Raw genomic sequence first — 23612 nt, 5'->3', positions numbered from 1 at the left:
AGTTACACTGCATAAAAGCAAAAACATTTGAACAACTATACTTAAAAATAAACACGCATAAATCATTGCAAGAACCCTGAAAAAATATAAAATAAAAAGCCACAATAGGTTAACAGATAATAAACAGGTGCAATAGGCATGTCAACCTTGAAAAAGCCCTTTTAAACTATAATAGTATTGTCAGGTGCCATTACCCTTTGTCAGCCAGCTACCCGACCTCATAAATCAGGTATAACAGCCAAATGAGAGCACAATGTAAAACCAGCACTAGGCAGACTTGTCTACTGACTAATGAGTGGCCTGACAAGGTTTTGAGGTCCCATTCAAAACTAAAAATTAATTGTAATCCATCATATTAATTAAAAAAAAAAAAAGCCACAGCAACAAGATTCAAGCTTGCAAGTACCGTTCTGTAGAGTCTGTGCTCGTGACTCCTTTCCCAGATTGGCGTGGAATCCTCCTCCTAAAGTTGGTGTTTTGCCTGCACCTATCAGGAAAAAAGACAGACATGTCAAATGCAATAACTGAATTAATACATTAAAAAACTCATTGTGCCACTATATTCAGTGACTTTATAATTTACAAATATGCCAAATTACATCAAGAAGGGCAAGAGAAGTGCTTGAAGGGCTTAAGACACGAAGTACTAGCCCTGTGCAATCTATTTCTTCCTTGGGATACCATAAGAAATACACAGTTCCATAAGCTCCCCCATCTCAGCTCCAAAGCAAGCATAAAAATGTTGCAACCCCAATTTTAGGCAGAACATGAAAACCAAAATTGTAAAATATTGCTCCAAGTAAATGATGAAACAATTGCTTAGGTTTTTTTTTGTCTGAAGATTATTCAATACAGAATTTTAATAGCTAATTACTGGCACTACAGAACATAAAGCATGTCTAGCATTCAATAATGACTGTGTTGGCTACTACAGACATAACAATTACTTTCAAATAACTTCAGTTTAACATTAGGCGCACACAGTGAGACTTGGGTTACAAAAACGGGAGTCTGGAATGCTACATTTACACCCTGAAAGGCCTGAGACTGAAATAAATCAGAGCTGTAAATTAGCATAAAGTAGAGGCTCGTTTATGCATCCGTGCCAATGCTGAGGAGCCTGAACGCAGAGTCCTCTGGGAGTCAGTGGAACTACTCATACAAACCAATCTTGCAGAACAGGGGATTAAACTACCAAGCACAGAAACAGTCTCCCATTAAAGCAGGAATTTTTTGAAAAACAATCAGGCTACCTCAAGCAGGATATTCGAATCTACTGGCTTAGCAGCAAGTGAGACCAAAAAGCCAAATTGCACAGGACTGAAAAGTAATTTGTGAGTAATTAGACTTCTACTTAATTCCAGTAGTGTGTCCTTTAGAACACGGAAAAAAAGTCATCTTGTTCCCCATTATGCCTACAGTATTTCCTCAAGTTCTTGTAGCTATGTTTTCTCATCTTACACCAGTTCTCTAGAACAAATTAGAATAGCTTTGGGACAGAAACATACAGAGTGCAGTGCCACTTGAAAGCAGTTCAGGACATTTCTGCTACACACCCAAATAAGATACTTCTATAGCAGGTACACGTGGTGAGAAAGTGTGACCTAAATTGTTTACTCTCACTAGAGTTTCTTAGCCAGACTCCTCTCAGCTGCATATAATATACCTCTATGTTGAGTGGAAAAAAAAAATAACAAAACAGAAAAGCTACTGTTCCTGCAGTATTATTGTCTACAAGCCTTCGAAGCTTAATTTTCCATACAACCTTTAAATTAGGTTTCCAGTGCTATTCACAACAGCAAAGGACTTTCACTTCATTAGCAGATCCTTTCAACAAACACTAATCAGAAGCTCTCACGTAAATGCCCCAGAGCTTCAGTACTTCAGTTTAGCATCCTAGTTAGAGAGGAAAAATATTCCAGAGTGACCTCCTCACTGCATATAGGGGTAACGCTCCCAGCTCTGTGTTGGCTCCAGACTATCACAGACAGCAATGTGTCCTTGCCCTTCTTATAGGTAAAGTCTCGTATTTCCCCAAATGCTCCAAAACAAACTGATGAGGCAACACAGAGAGAGGCTACCAACCACCCTAGCACACGGAACATTTCTGGTGTACGCTTAATAAGAATGGATTATCTGGAAAAAACATATCAACAGTGGCAATAGTTTTATGTTCCTTTTCTTCAGTAGCAAATCTAACTTCAGCCATTCTGCCTCCTACCCTCCCTTCTTGTTGTTTTAATGTTCGTTTAGCACAGGCTGCCTCGCTCGTCCGAGTGGCAGCAGGCGAGCGTGCACTCGAGCATCAGCGCGGTGGAGGAGGCCACAAACCCCGGGCAAGGGCAGGAAGATGCAGGCGGGAGGCAGCCGGCTCACCCCACACTCCGGCAAAGGCACCATTGCCCCCCACACACCCCGTGCACAAAGGCTCCACTTTTCAGTCCCCTCTATCTTTGAACACATGAAAATACTGAACTCCATTGGACTATCACTGTCAGAACAGCTACATTACTCTTCTACAAGTTTCCCTGTTACTACTAAAAAGCTTGCGCATAAACATTCTTATGGTGGTGACAAGCAATACTATTAAAAAAATAATTTAACTTACTCAGAAGCTAAAATCCAGAAAGAACACAAACAAAACAAAATTAAATTGAGATTTCAGTGGTTTTGTTCTTTAAGATTCTTCTTCATTAGACATCAAGATACAACATTGAACATAAAAGTAATTTCTTTCCAAGCTATGGAGTCTGCAGCAGATACTAGCAGAGCTATCTGAAAGACAAATTCTGCTCTCAGAATTGATGTGCCCATTTCTCAGTGAGTTAACTGGCAAGACTGTACATCTCTAATTAGCATTTGGCTTTGAAAACTGACAGAAAACTAGTCTGTTGAACACTTACACTCTCAGAACTGCAAACTAACGTTGCCATTGACTATGAAGTCTCACCATCAGCTTTAATCTTTACAAGCACAATGCAAACCAAACTCATTAACGTAACTGTTCAGCTGGGTAATAAGAAGATAAATGCTTTAAAAAAAGAAAACTGTGAAATCATCAAATTCATTTGAAGACAAAAATCCCTACAAAGCTAGTCATTTAAAAAGTACAAAGGAAAGCAACAGCAACCGCTAGGCACAACCAAATTAACATCCCGGCTTAACTGCAATTTTTACATTTCTTGACCTTTTCCATTTTTCCCTCTACAACTTCAGAAGTGAATTAAACAGGCTTTTGGTTTTTCACATCCAGCTTTGAAGACATACAAAAATATATCTGAGAAGTATTTGGTGTCTTCAAGTACTGCCTGCCAAATGTTCAACATGAACACTAACATTTCCCTAAGCCAACTCAAGTACCCTCCTTCATGAGGTGGCAGCTACCAAGGTACCTTGTCATCTACCGACTATTTTTAGAAACTCACTCAGATTCTCAGCTTTGCATAACTGAAGCCTCCTCTCCTCTTCAAGTTAGCTTTGGACATTTACATGAAATTTTGGACAACGAAAGGTGTGGAGTGATGTGTTAGGCAGCTCAAAAGTACAGCTACTCAATTTTTTTGTGGTCCTCTCAGTCAGCTACAGTGCCCTGAGACACCAAGAGAAGAGAACTGAAGATGCAGGAGATCATACACCTGGAAACTTGATAATACTTGGTCAAAGATTATGTGGGTCCAGATCCAGCCCATAACCCTGCACTGCTCAAGCGCTGATCTACCGTCCCTGTCCCTCGAGCAGCCACAAGCAGCCGTCCTCGTGCCTGCTCCTTGCAGCACGGCCGCCGTGCACAGGGTCAGACCCAGGCACCCTGGCCGCCCTGGTTTGCTCCACTGACTCACTAACGAAGGAAGTCACACCACTTGGCTTCTCTGCACAAATGTTCCTGAAGCAGTAAAAGGATCAAGCAATGCTTGAAGTCTGTGGTAACCTTAAACAGCAACAAAAAGATGACAAATAGCAGGAACAGCACTTATCACATCCCTCCGCACAGAGGAGGCGAAGAGCAGCCGCTCAGGCATCTGCAGCTTAAAGGACACTTCTCCGAGAGCTAGTGACATGCTGAGTTCCAGTTTCAACGCCTGGAGAAGAAACAGATTCTGTCCCAGCATTACGGATTTTGTTTCCTCTACATAAATGAGCAAGTGAAGACAAGGAATGAAGCTGCTTGCAACTTGAACCGAAGTGTATCTGCTATTTGATAGGACCAGGCCTACCAAAATCCTTCCCTATGAAATTAAAACAAAAAACATCAGCCCTTTCTCCAGCACAAGGCAGGAGAAAAACCTTCAATTTAAAACCCATGTATTTACAGACCCAGCATAAAATCTAGGTCTGGTAAAGAAAGCAGACTGCATCACACCAACGGTCTCATAGTCAGGGTAGACTAGATAATATACTATAGAAAATTAATGAGCTTCCTACTTAAGTTAGATCATAAAAGTCAAAAGGAGAGTGAGTAAATATCCCATTAAAATTCATGACTACAGTAGCAAAATGATGTGTTTAAAGTTTTCCGAACACACAGAGCTACTGAAGTCTGTGACCAAAATAATTCTTTTCTCCGCCATTCTTACAGGGAAGCGAACAGATCCGCATGCACCACAGCCTGCTGAAATGCTACTGCTGAACAAACTCACATAGACAAACTTGTAACCTACTCCAGCAGAGCCAGCTATCTATGGGCTTATTTTCCTAACTACCAACCCAAGAGAGAAATCTGCTGTTGCATCCACCACGCCCGAGTTCAGGGCTCGAACAGTCTCTGAAACCAGCCTGCAGCCACGTTACGCACACGGGTCGGCGTTTCCACAGCTGACGGCAGCACACTCCGCAGCGCTTCCAGCCAGCGTTTGTTGCCATCACAAGGACAGCAAATAAAAGACTCAAGGCCACGAAAAACCCACGACACACTTGACACTGATGCAAGATTGCCACCTGGAGGGTTTCAGAAGAGAAGCAAAAAATTGTTCATCTCACTAACACGTACAGCGGATTATTATTTTTTGCATGAAGTAGATGCAAGTTTCCCCTTCTTCCTTCCCAACATGATTATGAATTAGTTTTGTAATGAAAAAACCTAGCACAAAGTAAAACAAGTAAATACTCTTCAGGATTTCCCTAAAAGGTCTGCAAATCCAGCATATCCATACTTGCTTCTGTGTTGCAAATTACATCATGACCACACTACGTAATTTAAAATTAACCATGAATTGGTGTCATCTCTAGAAATCTGGCCCACAAGTAAGACGAATTTTTCTGACATTATTTTCACTTTTCAGTAGCCAGAGTTTTCAAGTTCAGCATGTGTGTTACTGGCAGAACCCACTTCAGGACTGTTCGAGACTACACTATAAGAAATATTTTATATCATGGTTTGGTCTATCAATATATCCTACATGGAAATCAATTAACAACTACCAATTAAAAACAAAATCCCTACTTCTTCCACTTCTGTAATATTCAAAAATACAGAAGAATCCCTTACTGAACCTAACAACTGACCAGAAAAAAAACACAGAATCTGACACAAACACAGAGTTCATCTTCTTTACCAGCTGTCTCACTGGCACTTACTGTGACAGTAATTGTCCATCTTACAAAGTTCTAGAGGAAAAAAGGCATAGAAGATGAATGGCTAGTAAGCTTAGTTTAAATTTTATGAAAGCTTTTTCCTCCCTGTATCTAGTCCCTCTTCTTTCCAGCTTGCTGACCATAACTTTCCATTTCCACAAACCCCAAAAGACTGAAATACTTTGAGCAAGGCAAACCCCAGTCAAGTTCTGCACTTCAGATCAATGTAGCTCACACTCCTCCAAGTAAAAACATAAAGAGGTTTCTAAGGATAAAGTAGTGTATATATAAAATATTTCCGTAAGCTTCCACAGGCATTCCTGAAAAACTGAGTGTACCACAGCTTTACTAAAGAGAAGGCAGCATCAAATTTGTCACGTGTACACATTCAGCGTTTAAGGCAGTGTAAATGGGTCACTGTAGTAAGTTGCTTATAATTTACTTGCAACAAAAAAAAACTGTATTAGTAGGAAGAAACTTTCCCTTGATATTCCAGTATTTGAAGCAGCCTCCTTACAAATGCTGCGGAGCCTCCTACGCTAGAAGTTTTAACAAACACTTGTTGGTGTGTTAAGAGCTAGAAGTTCACAACATTCCTTTCTCCCTATGAGCAAAAAGCAAGCAGATAACTTTCCACAAGCAACACTCTTCCCATCAGCCTCAAATTAGTACCCTGCAAACTCCTGTACATTTGGAGGTCAAGAGTCTTAATGTATGTATGCTGTACAAGAGCCATGAGCTATACACGGTTTTGACTCAGTGTTGAAGCTGGACTAACGCTGTCAATGCCCCTGGCAGCCTCTCATTTCCATGGCTATTTCTGGAGAGTAGTCACCGTCCTAAAACCTCCTGGCTCAGCCACTAAGAGTAAGTTAGCACCTGTAACTGTAAAGCTCAAATAACATATGCCAGCATTTAAAGAAAAGAATATGCATTTTTAATTTAGTTTATTACATATTTTTTTAATCACAAGACACCAAAACAAATAGAAATCCCAAGCAACGAACCATAAAACAGTAAGCCTGTTTCAAGACAGTCTCGCTGCTCAGTCTGGCACAGACACAGCAGTGATGTTCATTCACCTCAGACCCCAAAGGCAGGGTAAGTCTTGGGGGGCAAGAACCCACTTTGGTGGCCAGCCTAAAAATCACTCCATCCTCAAATGCACATCATGAAAGCCTCAATGGAAGGGTTATGAAGTATCCTATAGGTATTTCCTGGAGTTGATAAATGTCCCTCGCTCCACCGACTTGTCTTCCCCACCCCACAGTTCTGTCGCCTCAGGCTATGGAGGCTGCGTTTCCTCTGTGGACACCGGGGTGGGCTGAGGCCAGGCGGGAGGTCAGCCTGCATGTGGGGCCAGGACCAGGCCCAGCAAGGGGACCCAAGATCAGACACAGCCCCAGGACAGCCGGGCTGAGGCCAGGCAGGACATGGACCAGCTTGGCCGGGCTGTGGAGAGCTGCAGCCCGGCCCTGCTGCAGCATCACTGGGGCAGGGGCTGATGTCCCCAGGGGTCTGACATGGGGTCCTGGGCCGTGGCCAGGGCTGAGGCAGCCCCAGAGAGATGCTGGTCAGGGACAGCAAGGGCCAGCAGTGCCTGGCGAGGCAGGACCTGCTGCTCCTCTGATCCTGCCACCGGACTGCACGCACGCAGAGGTCCCCAACACTTCTAAAGGGCAGGTTTGCAGACCACCTTATGGTTTGCGCCCAAGAAGCGTATCAGATGCTATCTTTCTCAACTTACTACCAAGCATTCAAAGGCAATTTCTGGACCAGAAGCAGCTGAGCTTCCCCAGACACAGTATGTTTCAGCATCAGCCCGCCTTGCAGTGCCCCTTTCTCGTGATATATTTTCTCAATTACATCATCCAGCTCACTGCTGCGCTGCCTGCACATCAGCTTTCTCAGATGGGACTGTTTTCTTCTCCTTTGATTAGTGTCAGAAGCCCTAGACTTCCACTTTCTCAGCTTCTTTAAACAAAAACCTGAAGGGAGATCTGGACTATCAATGTTTGCTCCGTGTTCAGCTTTCACCCTCTCACTCTCTTCAGCTTCGTATTCGATTTTCCTCGTCAACCTCAGGGAAAACATTTGTCAAAACAGTTTCTCCCAACAACTACTACAAGACAAGGGACTCCCACCCAGACACAGTGAAAGACTGATCAGAGGATTCACTGCCTTCAAACACGGCACACGACTCACAACTCGCTGTTCTACAAAAGCGGCAGTCACCAAACCGATGCAGACTGGAGCAGGGCTCTGCGGAGCTCCGTCTCCCAGGATGCAATTACAGTGCAAAGGAGAGGGAGAAACATAGCTCGCTCTTACACCCTGTGTTGCTGTACTTCACGCTGGGAGGTGTGCAAATGTTATGATTGACAGAAGCCTGTTAAGAACTTAGGTATGAAGAGAAAAAAACGCAAGATGTGTTCATTCCACTGAGCAGAATCAGGCATTTTAATTCAAATTGACAAATGTGACCAGAAGCCACAGAGAACAACCTCTTTTGGCTAGTTTGAGACAGTCTGAACTGGCTATTGATTATAAGGTGGACAGTTATTCTTCAAAACTAGACTCAGCCAGGAAAAGCACACACCTCAAACGTTTTCTGTGCAACTAACAGAGTTCCTTGGAGCCCAAATATGCATGACAACCCTTTTCCACTAGTATCTGACTTATCCAGGGTCAAACCAGTCAAGCTCAGAAACTCAATTTCAATGCACGTCCTTCACAAACCACAAGAGAATAACATGGCCAGCGTTAAGCGTTGAGGCTGGACTCTTCCCTGACCGTGACCACCTGCAACAGAACTAAGAATATAACTAACTGGACCAGCACGGGGCCTATCAAAGCTTTTGCTAGGCTGTGCTTTGTGAGGACTTTCCTCTCAGAAGATCAATAGAAAGATACACAGCAGCCCCCTCCTTCCAGAGCATGAAGAGGGTATTCCCTTGCTAGTGAAAGAACTTACCAGCTCATGACCCAGCAAGTGACCAGTACATCTAAGAGATGACTTGCCAGTCCCAGAGACAGACAGCATTAAAAAGAACTGTGGCATTAGGCTAACCTGCAAGCATATTCTCCATTACCATCATGACCATGGCAATGAAGAGCATTGGTGTGACTCTGCTGAGAAAGCTAGGTCATGCCCATCTCCAAAGGGCATCTCATCAGGACTGGGTTGGCCTAGCTCCCCCTTTGTGTATTTACATGAGCACGCTATCTCCTTTTACATGCCCCGACTACCACCAGGGAAGATTCCATGGTCCTTATTACAAAGCACTTCATGTGCAACTTGATAAACCTCACTCTAACTAAATCTTTGTCATGGAGCAAGGCCTCAGCGAGTTCGACCTTGATGATCTGGCCCTGTGCCCCTGACTGAGAAAGTAACAACTAAGGGGACATCTGCCAACCCAAACAAGGAAGGCATCCGGCTCGTGCAGGACACGTGAACAGTAGAACTCACCAATCAAGTTATGAACAAAGCCGCGTGCAACTAAGGCAGTGCCCTATCGGAGTGCTTCTGATAGCGCGTGAACAATAGCAAGTAGTATATAAGGGCAACTCTGTAAACAACAACGGTCTTTGGCTAGCACCCCGCCAGAGTCCGTGCCTTTCATCTCCACAAATGGCGCCCGAACAGGGACTGAATGCAGAAAATAGAGCATCCAGTGGAGAGCCCAGCTGAACTGAAGAAGAAGCAGGCAGCGGGTAAACCGAGAGCTGCAGTCTGGACAACAAAACACCTGGAAAAGAAGGTGAGCGGCTGGGGCTGTAACAACAGAATCACAGCTGTCCTCTGAGGAACAGGCTATAGTTCGTTTACTTAAGAATCTATTAGAGAAGCGTGGGATTTCTTATGAAGAGCCCACGCTCCGTTTGCTGCTCACCTGGCTTAAAAGCAAGGCCGTGGCAGCGGATTCGCAGACAGCATTTTTGATAGATACATGGACTAAGGCGGGGGAGCTTCTGTGGGATGCCACCACCAAAGGCGATGCTACCGCAGTAAGGATCCTGACAACCTGGCGCCTAGTTACTGACTCTCTGAAACAACTTAAGGCAGACCGTACTGCTCGGGCAGCTGCTGTTGTAGCGACGGCGCTGACGGCTGACTCCCCAGGGGAACTGGGTAGCTCAGAGAGAACGGCACCCCAGACGCAGACATCCCCCTCTGCTCCACTCTTAGACCAGCCAGTTCCAGTCTCACCATCCCCGGGGTCTTCCGGGGTTCGCAGAAGGCGAACCACAATCAGGCAGTAAACCACTCTTTGATCCGGGAGAGAGCGAGTCTCTTCCTTACGGCTCAGCTTTCACCGCGAATTATGACCCTTTAGCACACTGGCAGAGTGTGAGGCAAAAGGCGATAGCAGAAGGGGAGGTAAAGACCGCCACAGCTCTGGCATGTCCCGTAATTACTCCAAATCAGGGACCTAATGAGTGGCAACCACTGCAATGGGACCTTCTTAAGGAGTTAAGGAAGACTATTATGCAGCATGGTCTCACTTCGCCGTTTGCACAAAGTCTATTACAGTCTGTTTTGAAGGGTTATTTGTTGACTCCCTTTGATATCAAGTCATCGACAGACTTAATATTCACACCAACTTGGAGAGTACTGTGGTTATCGCACCGGAGAGGGATGTGTGAACATGCCGCTGGGCGACAACAAGGCGATCCACTGTTTGCTGCTGGAATTGCCCAACTTATGGGGGAGGCTCCGGTAGCGACGCCACAACTGCAGGCACAGCTCGCTCCAGAGATATTACGGCAGTCACCAGACTAAGCACTGCAGGCTATATTCAAGGTTCCCGATACTGGCAAGGCAGAGAAATCATTTACAACCATCAAGTAGGGGTCCAGTGAACCGTACATGCAATTTGTAGACAGATTACAGGACGCTATCAACAAACAGAAAATTCGGAGGCGAAGGAGGCTGTACTGATGAAATTGGCGTTAGAGAATGCTAATAAGGATTGTAAAAGGTTGTTGCGGGCTCTGCGAAACCCTTCTCTGGTAGAGATGACTGAGACGTGTAACCGTGTGGGGTCAGTCACGTATAAAAATGAGGCGTTTGCGGCTGCCCTGGCCACAGCCCTGCAGACAGGCAACCGAGCCTGTTCCCACTGTGGTCGGCCCGGTTATTTTAAGTGAAATTGTCCTGAGAGGGGCAGTCAGGTTTCGACACCATCATCCAGGGCCGCTCTTTCGTTGTTCGGAATATGTCCGCGATGCCGGAGAGGCAGACATCATGCTAGTCACTGCCGTTCTAAGTACGATGCAGATGGCAGGCCCTTGTCGGGCAACGGGAAGAGCAGCGCGAAGCGGGCGCGCTCCGATACCAATACCTCCAGCGCCCCAAGCAGGCCTGAGCCGGGGGAGACAGCAGCCTCAACAGGCTTGGCTCACCTCACAGCAAAAACCCCAGGAAGCGCTGGAGTGGATGTCACCACAGCCGCCAGCGTCACGATAACCGACGAGACCGTCCATAAGATTCCTCTTAGTATACGGGGACCTCTGGAGAACAACTTAAGTGCTTTATTGCTAGGCCGCTCCAGTACCACATCTCAGGGTCTTTTTGTACTCCCAGGAGTCGTAGACGCAGATTTTACAGGACAAGTATTGGCTATGCTGTGGACTCCATCTCCCCCTGAGCATGTACCCGCGGGAAGTCGAATTGCCCAGTTAATTCCCTTTCAGAGTGCAGTGCCAGAAGCGGAACAGACAACACGGGGAGATGGAGGGTTTGGGTCCACAGGTGAACCAGAAATTTTTTGGACTCAACAAATTCAACCGAGTCGGCCCACCTTAACCTGCCACTTGAGGAACGTGAATGCGAGTCCCGAGCAAGTCACACTTAAAGGGATGGTAGATACAAGGGCAGATGTAACCATCATTAGTGCCTCCCGATGGCCGCGGACCCGGGGGACAGTATCGGTTAACACAGGACTTATGGGCATTGGGGGCATGCCCAGCTCCCAACAAAGTGCTCATGTCATTCAAGGTATCAGACCGGAAGAGCAGGCAGCAAACATCCCCCCATTTGTTGTGGATGTCCCTCTCAGCTTGTGGGGGCAGGATGTCCTTTGCTCATGGGGAGTAACGATAGGCACCTCTGCTCAAAGTCAGCATTTTTAGAAGGGGCTGCTGCAACTCGGCCTACTACTCGTCTCACATGGCTCACTGAAAAACCCGTGTGGGTGGACCAGTGGCCCCTGTCATCAGAAAAGGCCGAAGCATTGAGAACACTAGTGGACGAACAACTACAGCAAGGACGCACTGTCCCTACCACTAGCCCATGGAATACACCTGTGTTTGTCATAAAGAAAAAGAGTGGTAAATGGAGACTGTTACACGACCTGCGACAAGTCAATGCAGTGATTGAGGACACGGGGGCACTGCAACCTGGCATGCCCTCTCCAACAGTGATTCCCCGAAACTGGGATATTATCGTCATGGACTTAAAAGACTGTTTTTTTACCATACCTCTTGCTCCTGAGGATGCATTGCGATTTGCCTTTTCATTACCATCAGTAAATCACCAAGAACCTACGCAACGGTACCACTGGACAGTACTACCTCAAGGAATGAAAAAATAGTCCCACTATCTGCCAAACATATGTAGCCAAAGCACTGTCTACAGTTCATCAACAATATCCAGATATCATCTGCTATCACTACATGGACGACATACTATTTGCAGGAAAAACACCTGAGGCACTGACACCGGTGATACAAGCTACCCTTGTTAGCCTCAAGGCATACAGCCTACAGTTAGCTCTTGCGAAAATACCGCATCAGGCTCCATGGAAGTACCTGGGATGGAAAATACTCGACCGTGCCATCGAGCCCCAAGCTGTAAAATTACAAACAGACATCAAAACACTGAACGACCTTCAAAAACTGTTGGGGTCTATTAACTGGTCATACAACACTTCCAGGAATCATAACAGAGGGTAACGCATGTGCGGACCATCTTGCAGCACCAGCATGGGCCGCACCAGTTCCAAATACCATTGAACAAGCCCGACTGTCACATACCTTTTTCCACCAATCAGCACAGATGTTACGTCTCCAGTTTCACCTGCCCTGGACTGTGGCGCGTGCTATTGCCCAAACATGTCCCGACTGTCACCAGGTTGCACCCTTGCAGCCTGCGGGAGTTAATCCCCACGGTCTGCAGGCGTTGCAACTCTGGCAAACCGATGTCACTCACATCCCTGAATTTGGGAGGCAGAAGTATGTTCATGTGTCTGTTGATACGTTTTCAGGGGCCATATGGGCTACGGCCGAAACGGAAGAGAGAAGTAAAGACATTCTCCGACACTGGAGGGGTGTATTTGCTGCCCTCGGTATCCCACATCAAATTAAGACAGATAATGGGCCTGGGTACATAAGTGCAAAAACTCAAGAATTCTTATCTAAATGGGGTGTAAAACATACAACGGGAATGCCACACTCCCCTCAAGGCCAAGGCATAGTGGAACGATCACATCAAACCCTTAAAATGGCCCTATAAAAACAAAAAGGGGGAATGATAGGGGAATCTCCGCAAACGCGCTGACAAAAGGCCCTATATCTCCTGAATCATCTAACAATCAGAGAACACAATCAAACGGTAAGTGAAGATCAAAAACCAGTTATATTGAAGCATTTCTTGTCCATTAATCCGACACATGGTATACCGTCGGAACAGAAGGCTCAGGTATGGGTGAAATCATTAGAAACGAGTAAGTGGGAGGGACCATTTGATCTGATAACTTGGGGTGGAGGATATGCTTGTGTTTCTACAGATAGAGGACTACGGTGGATCCAGGCTCGGTGCACCCGTCCTTATTTCCCCGCTGACGGCTGATGCATCATTGGTGTGGGGTCGATCCGTGGGAGCTATGCAAGATCAACCGATCACTTTTTGGAGAAACAGCCAGCGGAAACACCTCTCGCGCCGGGGTTTAGGGTACTCTGACCCTTAAACCTCTAGCTCTTGATTGGGAACATTCTGTGGAAGCGAGCAGGCGTTTAGAGGACCAACAGGAGACAGAAATCCCATGCCTCGCATGTCCATCTACCTGACACAGTTCGTGGACTCTCTGTGAACGTGTACTTTGCACGCGTCGTTGGTATTGTTACTCGCGATATCGGGAAGGACTGTGTAGGCTTTGTAAGAGAGATAGTCACGCGTCAGCTAGTGCGCAGATTATCAGGTTCCTATGTGGAAGAGCACGCTGCGTTCCGCAGGTGTGGGAGGTCTGGGAAAGTGACTGGGAAAAAACAGCTGGACAGTGCGAATGACGATTTGGTGGAAGAGAAAGGGAAAACAATGATGACTACAGGCCTTCTTATTGCGGTATATCTACTGGGAATAGGGGTAGCTAAAGCTGCTTTTAACACAAACGCATATGTAGAGCTTCTTAAGGCAGTAGTGAATTATACTAAAGTTAAGGATCGCTGGCTTTGTGGGACTGCTGACCAACTGGACTCCCCAGTCCTAGGTACCCCTTTGAGTAACTGGACGGATTTGGATCCATATAGCTTGCATAATACGTCTAAAATCTGTAGGCAAGGGGATGTGACCATGGAAGAAACTAATTTTGTGTTGACCCTGGCAAATGAGAGTGTGGCATTTATCAATTACAGCACAGAAGGCAAGAATCTAGGATCCTTCCACAAATCTAGTGGTAATTGGTCTGCGATGAAGTTAAAACTGCAACACAATTTCGACGTCCTTAGGCCAGATAAATACTCAGAAGGGGCGGGCACCCAGCAATGGGCAGATTATCTATTTGGCAGAGCAACAACGAATTACTAAATGCCAGCTGCAACCTGCCGGATGGATTCTGGTGGTTGTGTGGGTACTTGCGGGCTAGGAAGCAATTACCAAAGAACTGGACAGGGGAATGTACCACGGGAGTTCTGGCCCCTCCATTGCAGTTGTATAACCACACCGACATGCAGGGCATACTGAGAGGCACATGGAGGAGATTCTAAGCGAAAAGAAGCAAGAACTCAAACCCATTGATTCATTATAACACAAGATACCATAGTTTTGTTAGGATGCTCTTTCCCAGCTTAGACGTTCTGCAGCTAGAGCAAACAATTAGGAACATCTCAGCAGAGATGGAGGTAATTGCCAATAAGATGGCTGATGCGATACTAGGCCTGAAAGCCGAACTGGACTCAGTGAAAAAGGTAGTTCTTCAAAACAGAAAGGCCCTAAATATCTTGACCTCTCAAGCAGGTGGGGTCTGTACAATGACAAATGAGAGCTGTTGTAGCTTTGTGGACCATACAGGGCGAATTCTCACAGACGTGCAAGAAATATGGAATCATGCAAAAATTTTCCATGAGGTTGCAAGTAGCGCTGGAACACCTTGGCTGGACTATTTGTTGAGGAGCTGGGGAATCACAGGATGGATGCAGTCAATTGTTAAAACAGGGTTGTTAATGATAAGTATATTTTGCTGTATTATGCTTATTGTGCCATGCTTGCTAGGTTGTGTGAGAAACATGATTCAAAAAATGATGAATCAGGTAATGATGACAGAACAACAAAAAGGGGGAGATGTGGAGCAAGGCCTCAGCGAGTTCGACCTTGATGATCTGGCCCTGTGCCCCTCCCTGACTGAGAAAGTAACAACTAAGGGGACATCTGCCAACCCAAAAAAGGAAGGCATCCGGCTCGTGCAGGACGTGTGAACAGTAGAATTCACCAATCAAGTTATGAACAAAGCTGCATGCAACTAAGGCAGTGCCCTATCGGAGTGCTTCTGATAGCGCGTGAACAATCGCAAGTAGTATGCAAGGGCAACTCTGTAAACAATAACGGTCTTTGGCTAGCACCCCGCCAGAGTCCGTGCCTTTCATCTCCACACTCTGTCTTGCAGTCTGGACCTCTTGTCACAGACTCTCCCAATTGTAAATATCTCTACTACCAACTTCTCACAAGATCAGAAGAAATAGCTAAGCATTTTCAAGAGACAACATACCTATATAACTGCCAAAGTCAGAAGAGGAGTTTTGTGTTCACCACTTCCCAAAACACAAGCTGAAAAAAACCCCAGTATTAATATTTAGACATCCCTACACTTTCTGTTGCAAAACCATAGCCCCTTGATTCTTGGACCAGTTTTAAAAGAATGGCAAAAACCCTTAAAAGCATCTTTGTAGAGCTCAAAGAATATGACCTTCCTCTGAAGACTCAACAGAACAGCTACACAGACCGAAGCACTTCCCAGTCCAGTATCCTTCCTCTGAACAGTAAAGTCCATTAATGTACGTGCCTACAAGTGAGCACAAAACACAGGAGCAAAGCTTGTAGCGATATTGCTCTCATATAATCTCCCAGAGTCTAGAGATCTGTGGCTCAAGGATTTCCTGAGCTAGAAATAGTGTCTTTGCTTTAATGGCCATGGCACGTTATTATTCTGTTTGTTCAATCATTTTTGAACCCATGTAAACTTTTAACATCCACAAGTTAAGATTCCCAATTCATTTTTTTCTTAAAAAAATAAAACAAACTCTCTTGATGCTTCTGAACCTCCTACTTGCTACCTTTACAATAAGCTAGATGCTAGCTTTCTTAGCACTCCCTAGTTTTTGCATTATGTGATACCGAACAAGCACTCGTCCTTGCCACTTTATTCTACTGTATTTACAGACTTCTACTACGTCCCCATCCAATCATCTATTTTCCAGTCTGAAAAGGTTGAGTCTATTCAGTCATTTCTCACTTCGAAGCTCTTCAAGAAGCCCTCCTCTCGATCACCTTCTCTTCATCTCTGTCTCTTTTCTGGTTCTATTAGAGGTTTTCTGGAGGACAGCGAAGAAAACAAAGGAACAGACCAGAACTGCTGCAGTATTTAAGCTACAGAGAGTGCTGTGGACACCTAACAGCGACATGTGCTATCACATACTTTTCCTGGTAACTTCTAACATTCCTCTCCCCACCCCGTTTTTTTGTACTGTGAATGAACATTGAGCTAAATGTTTTTACGGAGTTATCCATTAAGACCTAGGGATCTCCTTCCCAAGTTAGACTAGCCAGTCCAGATTCTATCGTCCCACACGTGGAAGAAAAGAACAATCCTCCTTCTCACTGCAGCTTTCGATCCCATCTGCTGTCCTGCTACCCAGCTACTAAGAGCAACAGGTCATTCTACAGTCTTTACTATGCCAAATAACTCAGTGTTGCCAGAAAACCTCATTAACTCTCCTTTCACCTGTTCTCCAGATAATCTCCCCAGATGTCTGTGGAACTTAACTGCCATCTCCTTCAGGAGACTTATCATTTATTTCTAGCCTATGTTTCTTCTAATTTGAGTAGTTATTCTACTCTGCAAGGACTTCTCCTTACCCATGACAGCTCAGACTCTTTAAAAGCTTCTGGTGAAGGATCTTGCTGACCTCTCTTTGCAAATCCAACAATCTGCTTTGTCCACTTACCGACTCCTTCAGAAACCTCCAAAAGATCTGCAAGCCATGCCTTCACCTTGCCAAAAAACGTTCTTCCCTCATAGCCACCCACACATCCATCTATGTCATCCGTCGCTGCTTCTGCCCTTTTGCCCAGCAGGCTTACTAGCCTCATTTCCCCAATCTCACTAGAGTAGCAAAGCGAGATCTTTCAGTCATACTCAAGCACAAGCCCACACTTCCTCAGCACACTAATGCTCAGTTGTTAAAACTGTTTTGACACTGCAAACAGACAGACTCACGTACCTGCACTGGAAAACACTGGCCATACCAAACTCCTCTGTGAAAGGCATCAGTGCCGAGGCTGTGGCTTCCTACAAGAGGCACATCGATAGCTGAACGTAAATACTACCTGGGAAAACTTAACAGTGATCTCACACATTCTTCCAACCCCGAGAGGACAAAAGAAGGTATTTGCCATGTTTTATAGCGAGGTTGCTGGGCTCACTAGCAAGGACATGGCATAATCTAGACAGGCCACTTTGTATGAATAGAGAGTAGTGCAGGACTCTTCCTCCTTCAGCAAATAAACGCAAGGTTCTGAATCTTTAACATGCAGCTTGGCAAAATAAAAGGTTTTGCTAGATAGACCAAAGAGATGTCAGCAACTGTGTCTCAGTGCTTTACAATCCCTTTTTTCTTCTTTGTCATGAAGTTGAAATAAATTACAAATACAGGCATCTATAACTATTCGACAAATATCAGCAAGCAAACAGAAGCCCTTGTGGATCCTGGCAGGGTTTGGGGAATCTTGTTGCACAACTAGGAGCTCTGAACTCCATACACATCAAGAGCCACATTCGACTCCCAGCAACAAAGAACTCTCTGCAACAAAGAGCCGGACAGCCCTCACACCTTGCATCACCTCGACAACGGTCTCTGGGTCACCCAGCCCTACTGACCAAGAGCCAGGGTCCCAAAAACAGTAGCCCAGGCAACTCCAACACTGCAAACACTCCACACACTAGGGCTGCCCACAAACACCAGACCGCAGTCCAAGGAGCCTCAGCCTGAGCCATTTCATAGACAGAGGATCCCTTAGAGCCACAGACCTACAGAGGCTACAGAGGTGACAAGGAAATGGGTTAAAAATGGGTAACTGATGGAAACCGGCCTATGCAACCAGAAGAGTCACCGAGAGCTGCACCTTACCAGAAAATATTTATTTCAGCAAGTACATGTTTTCTGATTTAAAAGAAATATACATTCCACTGGAAATTCTCCAGCCAGCACAACACTCGGATACAAATTCTGTTTTGCTCACACAGGAAATCACAGAATCACAGAATGTTCGGGGTTGGAAGGGACCTTTGTGAGTCATCTAGTCCAACCCTCCTGCCGAAGCAGGGTCACCTACAGCAGGCTGCACAGGACCTTGTCCAGGCGGGTCTTGAATATCTCCAGAGAAGGAGACTCCACAACCTCCCTGGGCAGCCTGTTCCAGAGCTCAGTCACCTTCAGAGGGAAGAAGTTCTTCCTCGTGTTCAGACGGAACTTCCTCTGCTTCAGTTTGTGCCCACTGCCCCTTGTCCTGTCACTGGGCACTACTGAAAAGAGCTTGGCCCCATCCTCCTGACACCCACCCTTCAGATATTTGTAAGCATTTATAAGGTCCCCTCTCAGCCTTCTCTTCTTCAGGCTGAACAAGCCCAGCTCCCTCAGCCTTTCCTCATAGGAGAGATGCTCCAGTCCCCTCATCATCCTCATAGCCCTCCGCTGGACTCTCTCCAGTAGCTCCTCAACTTTCTTGAAGTGGGGAGCCCAGAACTGGACACAGTACTCCAGGTGGGGTCTCACTAGGGCAGTGTAGAGGGGAAGGAGAACCTCCCTTGTCCTGCTGGCCACACTCTTCTTGATGCACCCCAGGATTCCATTGGCTTTCTTGGCAGCCAGGGCACACTGCTGGCTCATGGTTAACCTGTCGTTCACCAGGACACCCAGGTCCCTCTCCGCAGAGCTGCTCTCCAGCAGGTCCACCCCAAGCCTGTACTGCTGCACGGGGTTGTTCCTCCCCAGGTGCAGGACCCTGCACTTGCCCTTGTTGAACCTCATCAGGTTCCTCTCTGCCCAACCTTCCAGCCTATCCAGGTCTCGCTGAATGGCAGCACAGCCTTCTGGTGTATCTACCTCACCTCTCAGTTTGGTGTCATCAGCAAACTTGCTGAGGGTACATTCTAACTCTTCATCCAGGTCGTTGATGAAGAAGTTAAACAAGACTGGGCCCAGTACTGACCCCTGCGGGACACCACTAGTTACCGGCCTCCAACTAGACTCAGCGTCGCTGACGACAACCCTCTGAGTTCTGCCACTCAGCCATTCAGGGCTTTTCTCCCCACTCCCAAGGACTTTACTCAGCGTCACACAAGCATAACAGACAAGCACACATCATGAAGACACTGTTACTGCAGCACAAGTACATCTTTCCAGATTAGCTTGTATCACTCAGTTTAAGTTAATTAAAAAAAAATTATTGACAATAAAAGCATCTGTTTTGGAACATAAAGAATTATACCAGCATAAACCACCCATATCCAAACTTCCTCAAAATATTTATTGCGTGAAATAGGGGCCCTACTCATCCTTGCAGTAACTTAGCAAATCTACGAACAGCATTGTTCTGAAAGTCCTGATCTATTGTTTCCACAAACAACATCTCACAAAAATACACACATTACCACACATGAGGCCTTGCTAGGAGATCACAGGATAACCACATGGTGAAGTCCCTGCAGCCGCACCTTGTGCCAGCCAGATAAATCCGCCATAAGCATGCTAGAACATGCTCCAATTACATCTTCCCTTTTACACACCTACCCATCCTCAGGGTGCTTCTCTGTCTTCATGGGTGCTTGAATTATTTTTTCCAGAGTAACACATGACAGGTAACTTAGCTATACAAGATCAAAGAATTCATGCACTAGCCATCAAAAAAAAAATATCAGCCAACAGCAGCATCTCAGGACTTGCACAAAAGGCAAAGGGTCCCCTAAAGGCACTTAGGAAAGTACTGTGCAACTCATCCAGAAGAAGAAAAAGCCTCAGTATGGTGAAGTTCTCTCTTTTCCTTTTGATTTTTTTTTTTGTAGGATAAAGGCATTCCAAAATGCACTCTAGTTTGCATGCCATCTGTCCTGCATAATTTGGGGTGGGAGGGAAAAAGCAGTACAAGCCCTTAAAAAATGTAGTCTCCACATCACCACAGGCAAAAGTGTACAAGAGCTGCTCATAAGCTATAAAAAAAAAAAAAAAAGTTAATTCCACCACCCCGAGCTGGAAGACAGGAGTGGCATCACACAAATCCTACTCTGCAGCAAACTCCTGAACTCCAATACGCAGTGCTGCCCTCTCCACCACAACTCCTCTTCCTTCCCCACAGCCACACAGTTCGTTGGGCCCCCTCGTTTCATTGCCAAGCTCCTTCCTATGCCTCTTGCTTATGTTTCTTTCTCATCACACACATTCCCCACACCCATCTTCCTTCTCTCCCCCTCCCAACATTATGTCATCTTCTCATGGCCCTTTTCCAGGCATACAGGCCTTCTCCTCCAGAGCAGTCATGCAAACACCCCAACCCACCTATTTACAGGAGGCTCTTGACCCTTCACTTCCAGCCTCCTTCTCCTCCTTCACACCACCTCCGTGCCCCCACGTACTCCCACGTACACCCATCAAGCACCCAACTCTCCTGTCTTCTAACCCAAACAGGACAAGGGGCAACAGGCACAAACTGAAGCAGAGGAAGTTCCAGCTGAACATGAGGAAGAATGTCTTTGCTTTGAGGGTGACGGAGCACTGGAACAGGCTGCCCAGCGAGGCTGTGGAGTCTCCTTCTCTGGAGATATTCAAACCCCACCTGGACGAGGTCCTGTGCAATCTGCTCTAGGTGACCCTGCTTTGGCAGGGGTTTGGACCAGATGGTCCCCCAAGGTCCCTTCCAACCCCTGCCACTCTGTGATTCTGTGAAATAATTTCATACACCTCTCCATTCCCCGCACACCCAGTCCTTCCTCGCAGAGCCCCAAGCCTTCTCTCATGCACCCACCCCATGCCAGGCAGAGCTCCAGCCCCTCGCGTACTCGCTCCCCTCACAGCGCATCTCTCCCACCTTGCACAGCTCTTCCTCCCCATTTGCCCCAGCCTCCCCCCGCCCTGTTTCTGCCCCACCTTGCGCAGTGCCCTGCCCTCCCCCCCCACACACCCACCATCTCCCACTTCCACTCTGTCCAGCACCAGCTCCCACACCCTGTCCCTCCTTTGCCCAACACCCTTCCCCACGCGCTGTGCCCCACGCACCAGCCCTGTACCTCCTTCTCCCGACACGTTGTCCTCAACCCCCAGGACCCACTCCCCCAGGCACCCCCCCCCAGCACCCTCGTCACCCCCATCCCCCCAACAGCCTCTCTACGTAACCACGGTGATAGAATCAGTTGACCATAAACATGAACAGTGCTGCTATGTCCCTGGTACAGCCCGACCCACCTGGACGTTAGGTCTGGGAACAGAGGGTCTCGTCTCTAGGTGACCACTAACGCGAACCCTAGCGGGTAATTGTGTTTTTGTCAAGAGAAACGATGGAGCGTGGTTCTGTGAAATGGGCTGAAGAAACTGAGCAGGTTTGCCAAGATTGAGAGCCCAGTAGGTAAAAGGTGATTCCGGCAGGGGGAGATGGCGACCACCGAGTCCCTGACCCCCTACTCAAGTGACACCACCTACCCAAAAAGGAACAACGGAAGAGGGTGACTGAGTCTGTGCAACAATTCAAGTAAGAAGCGAGAAAAGTTTACACCAATCGCCAAAGAATGCATGGATAAAATAAATATGTATATTTTTGATCTGTATAAACTGCACGGAAAAGGTATGAGGTATGCACGTTCGGTGGAATTATCCCCCGTGCTTCCAGCGCTGCAATAAAGAATGCTGCCTGTTAACACTACAGTGGTGCTACGAGGTTTTATTCACGGATTTTTGGTGACATCTACATACATTGCCCCTCAGTCACAGAATCATAGGTTGGAAAAGACCTCTAAGATCATCAAGTCCAATAGTCAACCCAACACCACCATGCCTGCTAAACCATGTCCCGAAGTGCCACATCTACACGTTCTTTGAACACCTCCAGGGATGGTGACTCCACCACTGCCCTGGGCAGCCAATTCCAATGTCTGACCACTCTTTCAGGAAAGAAATTTTTCCTAAGATCCAATCTAAACCTCCCCTGACGCAACTTGAGGCCGTTGCCTCTCGTCCTATAGCTGGTTACCTAGGAGAAGAGACCACCACCTACCTCACCACACCCTCCTTTCAGGTAGCTGTAGAGAGCAGTAAGGTCTCCCCTCAGCCTCCTCTTCTCCAGACTGAACAGCCCCAGCTCCCTCAGCCGCTCCCCATCGGACTTGTTCTCCAGACCCCTCACCAGCTTTGTTGCCCTTCTCTGGACACGCTCCAGCCCCTCAATGTCCTTCTCGTAGTGAGCGGCCCAACACTCAACACAGCACTCGGTCCCCTCACACCTTCTCCCCACGCACTGTCCCCCGGCCCCCCGGCCCCCTGCGCCCCCGCTCACCGTCCAGCGACACGAACTGCCCCACGGCGGAGGAGCCGCCGCCGCTGTTCTCCACGAACTGCACCTCGGAGACGATGATGTTGTCCTCCAGCACCGAGCCGCAGCCGGTGCACACCGCGTCCCCGCGAGCCGCGTCCACCTCGATCTCGGCGCAGCCGCACGCAGCGCACACCCGCCCGCCCGGCATCGCGGCCCGGGGCCCTGCGGGCGGCCCCGCCGCCGCCTCCCCGCCGCCACCTCCCCGCCCGGCCTCCGCGCAGGCCTCGCTCGCCGGGACCGGCAGGGGGAGGAGCGCGGCGGCGGCGGCCGTCTCCACCGGCTCTCGCGAGAATTCGAATGCCGCTCCCCTCCCCCCCCCCGGTGCGGCGCCGGCGGCGGGGCGGGGCTGGTTGCTACGGCTGCGCTGCGCTCCGCGCCGGGGTCTGCGCTTCGGTCTTCTCTCCCCAGCGCGCTGTGACGGGTCGAGGAGCCCGGTTTATGCGGCCCGATCCGGCGCCGCAGCGGGGCCCGACGGCTTGGAGCGACCGAACCCCCGCGGGGAGCTGCGGGCCCCGCTCCCCGGAGCGCGGTGAGGCGCGCGTTCCGCCATTTTGAGGCTCTGCGCTGCACCGCCCCGGGTGTCGCCGTTCTGTGGCCTGGGCCGGGGCAGGGTGACGGCTCTGCGGCGTGAGGCGAGCCTGGGGCTTCCCTCAGACCGGCCCCGGGGTTCATCCGCTTCACCACAGGCTTCGTGCCTGCCCTTACGTTAATACATCTGTGCCGTGGTTTCTGTGTGATAAAACAAGGGTGGCAACGCTTCCTTACCGCCAGTCTTCGTCCTTCCTCCCGGTTTAGGTGGTTTGATTTGTGGGGAAAAGAGTATCGCTAATAAGCTAAGTTTGCCCTGCACCTGCGTGGTACGTTATATTTGACACCTAGTAAAGCCTATAATAATTAAAAGTTGTGCAAAAATACATGGCCTATAGTGAAAAATAGGGCCTTGTGTTCTCCTCTCCCTTACACCAAT

The 23612-nt window shown here is 47.5% G+C and overlaps 1 protein-coding gene across 1 annotated transcript in view; it reads right to left on the bottom strand.

The window, feature by feature from the left end:
• Positions 1–22813, bottom strand: part of BRF1 (BRF1 general transcription factor IIIB subunit) — a 184475-nt gene extending 161662 nt beyond the window's left edge. Inside the window, exons 1-2 of the mRNA XM_075426926.1 lie at positions 22607–22813; positions 407–487 (exon numbers count right to left, since the gene is read on the bottom strand). Coding sequence (XP_075283041.1) covers positions 407–487; positions 22607–22793 — 268 coding nt within the window. The 5' untranslated portion in view covers positions 22794–22813. The remainder of the gene's footprint in view (positions 1–406; positions 488–22606) is intronic.
• Between the last annotated feature and the right edge of the window lie 799 nt (positions 22814–23612).

The sequence above is a fragment of the Opisthocomus hoazin genome, chromosome 7, assembly GCF_030867145.1.
Source record: "Opisthocomus hoazin isolate bOpiHoa1 chromosome 7, bOpiHoa1.hap1, whole genome shotgun sequence".
NCBI classification, from domain to species: domain Eukaryota; kingdom Metazoa; phylum Chordata; class Aves; order Opisthocomiformes; family Opisthocomidae; genus Opisthocomus; species Opisthocomus hoazin.
This window is presented reverse-complemented; position numbering and strand designations above follow the sequence as displayed.